We start from the raw sequence: 2,537 nt of genomic DNA on the forward strand, positions 1-2,537 counted from the left end.
CTCGATTTTACTATACTGTTATGTTCAAGGCTAGATTTTACTATAGTATACTGTTCATGGCTAAATGTTACAAGGCTGTACTGTTCAAGGCACGATTTTACAAAGCTGTACTCTTCGAGACTCTCCAGTTCCCTGCTCTCTACAATAGAACAGCCACAGAATAAAGTTGCTAGAGAACGATGGACTCACCGTGGGCACTTTGCCGTTCAGTCTTTCCACATCGCCACCCAGAAGATTGTTCTCTTCCTCGATGCTCTTCTCATCCATGGTGACGTCGAGATCTGGGTATATGGGGACGGACATCCTCTTCTCGGAACTGCTCAGCTTCCTCTCGAGCACAGGCAGCTCCACGTGCACCTTGTGCAAAGAGTGCAGGGACTTGGAGGCGCTGAAACGGAGGAGTTTCTGGTATCAGTTCTTTCTCCTATCTTTACAACTCGGCTCACGACTCATTTAAGGTCTATTTACACATATCCGTAACGTGTCAGTTCCGTATCCGTACCGTATCAGTAACGTCACGGGACGGTGTCGGACGTATGTGAACATGCCCATTCAAAAACAACAGAAGAATATTTAAAATCCATAGACATATGAAGATATAAACCGAGCCTTTATACGTGAGGTAACTGATAATCAGTGATCCTCGATCTGTTTTTTCTACAAATTGAAACTAATATTAACCATTCTCTGATACTATTTTGGTTATTTAATATATTCTTGTATGTGCATAATAATAAAAATACTACAGTCTTTCTATTATCTTTTACCAAGATAGTGTTACAGAATGGTTAATATTGGTTTCAATTTTTAGAAAAAAAAAGGTTGAGGATCACTAACTGTATTCAATTGCCCTCGTACAAAGGCTCGGTCTATATTTTCATGTGTCTATGTTGAAATCACTGACACTGATGGAACATTACGGAACTGAACGGATACGGAACTGACACGTTACGGATACGTGTAAAGAGACCTTTAAGCGTTCAAAGTTTATACGAAACTCAGCGTTAGCTTCTCCCCCGCTCTGTTTATCAATTTTACGTTACCAATGATTCGTGGGGTTCGAGATTCATACAGAGGAGTTTATTAGATAAGAAAGATTTAATTTATTACTATACTATGTTGGGGTTGCTGCCTAGCAGCTCGGCAGCAGTCGGATACTCCGTGTTGTTGTTCGTGCCGAAGAAACCGTTTCTGGTCGGTTGGACGCAGTGCAACGACGCCGTGGACAATCCCTTCGCCATCAAGCTGCTCTTCATCTCTAAGCCAGCGTTCTCTGGAGCGGACTTCACTTTGATCCTCGTTGGTTTCAGTGGTCGAAACATCGCACCGAAAATGGAGCAGTTCAGCAGCATCCCTGGAAAATTCAGAACAAGTCTCTGATCCACGATCATCCGGCGTTTCTTCCACGGGTGGTCACCGAGCTCGAGATAAAAGTTAAGTGGCGTTTCTATCTTTTGGAGTGTTGCAGAGATCTTCAGAAGTATTCTTGTTGGTGTGGGTTCATTTCTTTATTTGTATCGTCGGAAAATTATTATTTAAATTGGAATTGCAGTTGATATTTTGGTAAATCTTACGTTTAGGGGAGGTAGCTTGACCTTGAACTTGACATATGTTGTCAAGGACACCCTGCTGAGTAACACCCAAGAGATTTAAGCCGTCGGAGGGTTTTTATTAAAAAGTTATTAGCATATAAATATCATGGATCGCTATATTTTTCCTAATCACTGCATCGTAACTGTAATGTAACTTGCTTAATCTACGCATGATTAGATGTGCTCCACGGAAATTTCTAAATCTCAACCTATCCTACCGGTCCTTCTTCTTTCAAGACACCTTAAAAATCCAATCGGTTTCATCGGATCAATTATTATTGCAATTCTCTCGAAGACGAACATGTTAAGTCTGTTTCGGCGGAATAATCAATTTTACCTTTCGACACGTCTAACACTTGAAATCCCCATTTCTGATGCGGCCTCTGCGACTCTAAGCAAACCAACGTCAATTTCTGAGAAGCGTAAGTTGTTATTCCTATCATCTCGTGTTTTACTTAGTACAATACCATCCATTACAGTTGCACCTCGTCGCGCATACATTAACATAAAAGCACACTACAACGGTTCTAACTTGTTCCGAGAGCTTGTATCATGTACGAATAAAGATCGCGCTCCTAGCTAAAACCTACACTAACTAACCAATTAGTATTAGTGACTAGTAACAGACCAGGTACGAATAATACGAGAAATCAAAACAAAACAGTACATGATTTTTATATGCTAATAACTGTTTAATCAAAATCATCCGGCTGCTAAAGCCTCTTCGGTGTTATTCGGGAGGGTGCTCTTGACAATATATGTCAAGGTCAAGGTCATCGGAGCTGCCTCCCCTAAATGCAAGGTTTACCGATATTTTTCCTGTGTAACGATACGTTACTTCTCATTTTGATGGAATTTATAATTTTGAGCGTACAGTAGAACCTCGATAAGTGCATCTCTGGTGCTCGCACCAAACTACATCATTGGTTAAGTTGTATTTAATAG

The 2,537-nt window shown here is 40.8% G+C and overlaps 1 protein-coding gene across 8 annotated transcripts in view; it reads right to left on the minus strand.

Annotated features, from left to right (window-relative positions):
• LOC128880426 (monocarboxylate transporter 3) overlaps positions 1-2,537 on the minus strand; it is a 43,053-nt gene that overhangs the window by 4,737 nt on the left and 35,779 nt on the right. For all 8 annotated transcript variants that reach the window (XM_054130482.1, XM_054130485.1, XM_054130486.1 and 5 more), the window contains exons 6-7: positions 1,111-1,354; positions 190-388 (exon numbers count right to left, since the gene is read on the minus strand). In XM_054130482.1, coding sequence (XP_053986457.1) covers positions 190-388; positions 1,111-1,354 — 443 coding nt within the window. The remainder of the gene's footprint in view (positions 1-189; positions 389-1,110; positions 1,355-2,537) is intronic.

The sequence above is a fragment of the Hylaeus volcanicus genome, chromosome 7 (assembly GCF_026283585.1).
Source record: "Hylaeus volcanicus isolate JK05 chromosome 7, UHH_iyHylVolc1.0_haploid, whole genome shotgun sequence".
NCBI classification, from domain to species: domain Eukaryota; kingdom Metazoa; phylum Arthropoda; class Insecta; order Hymenoptera; family Colletidae; genus Hylaeus; species Hylaeus volcanicus.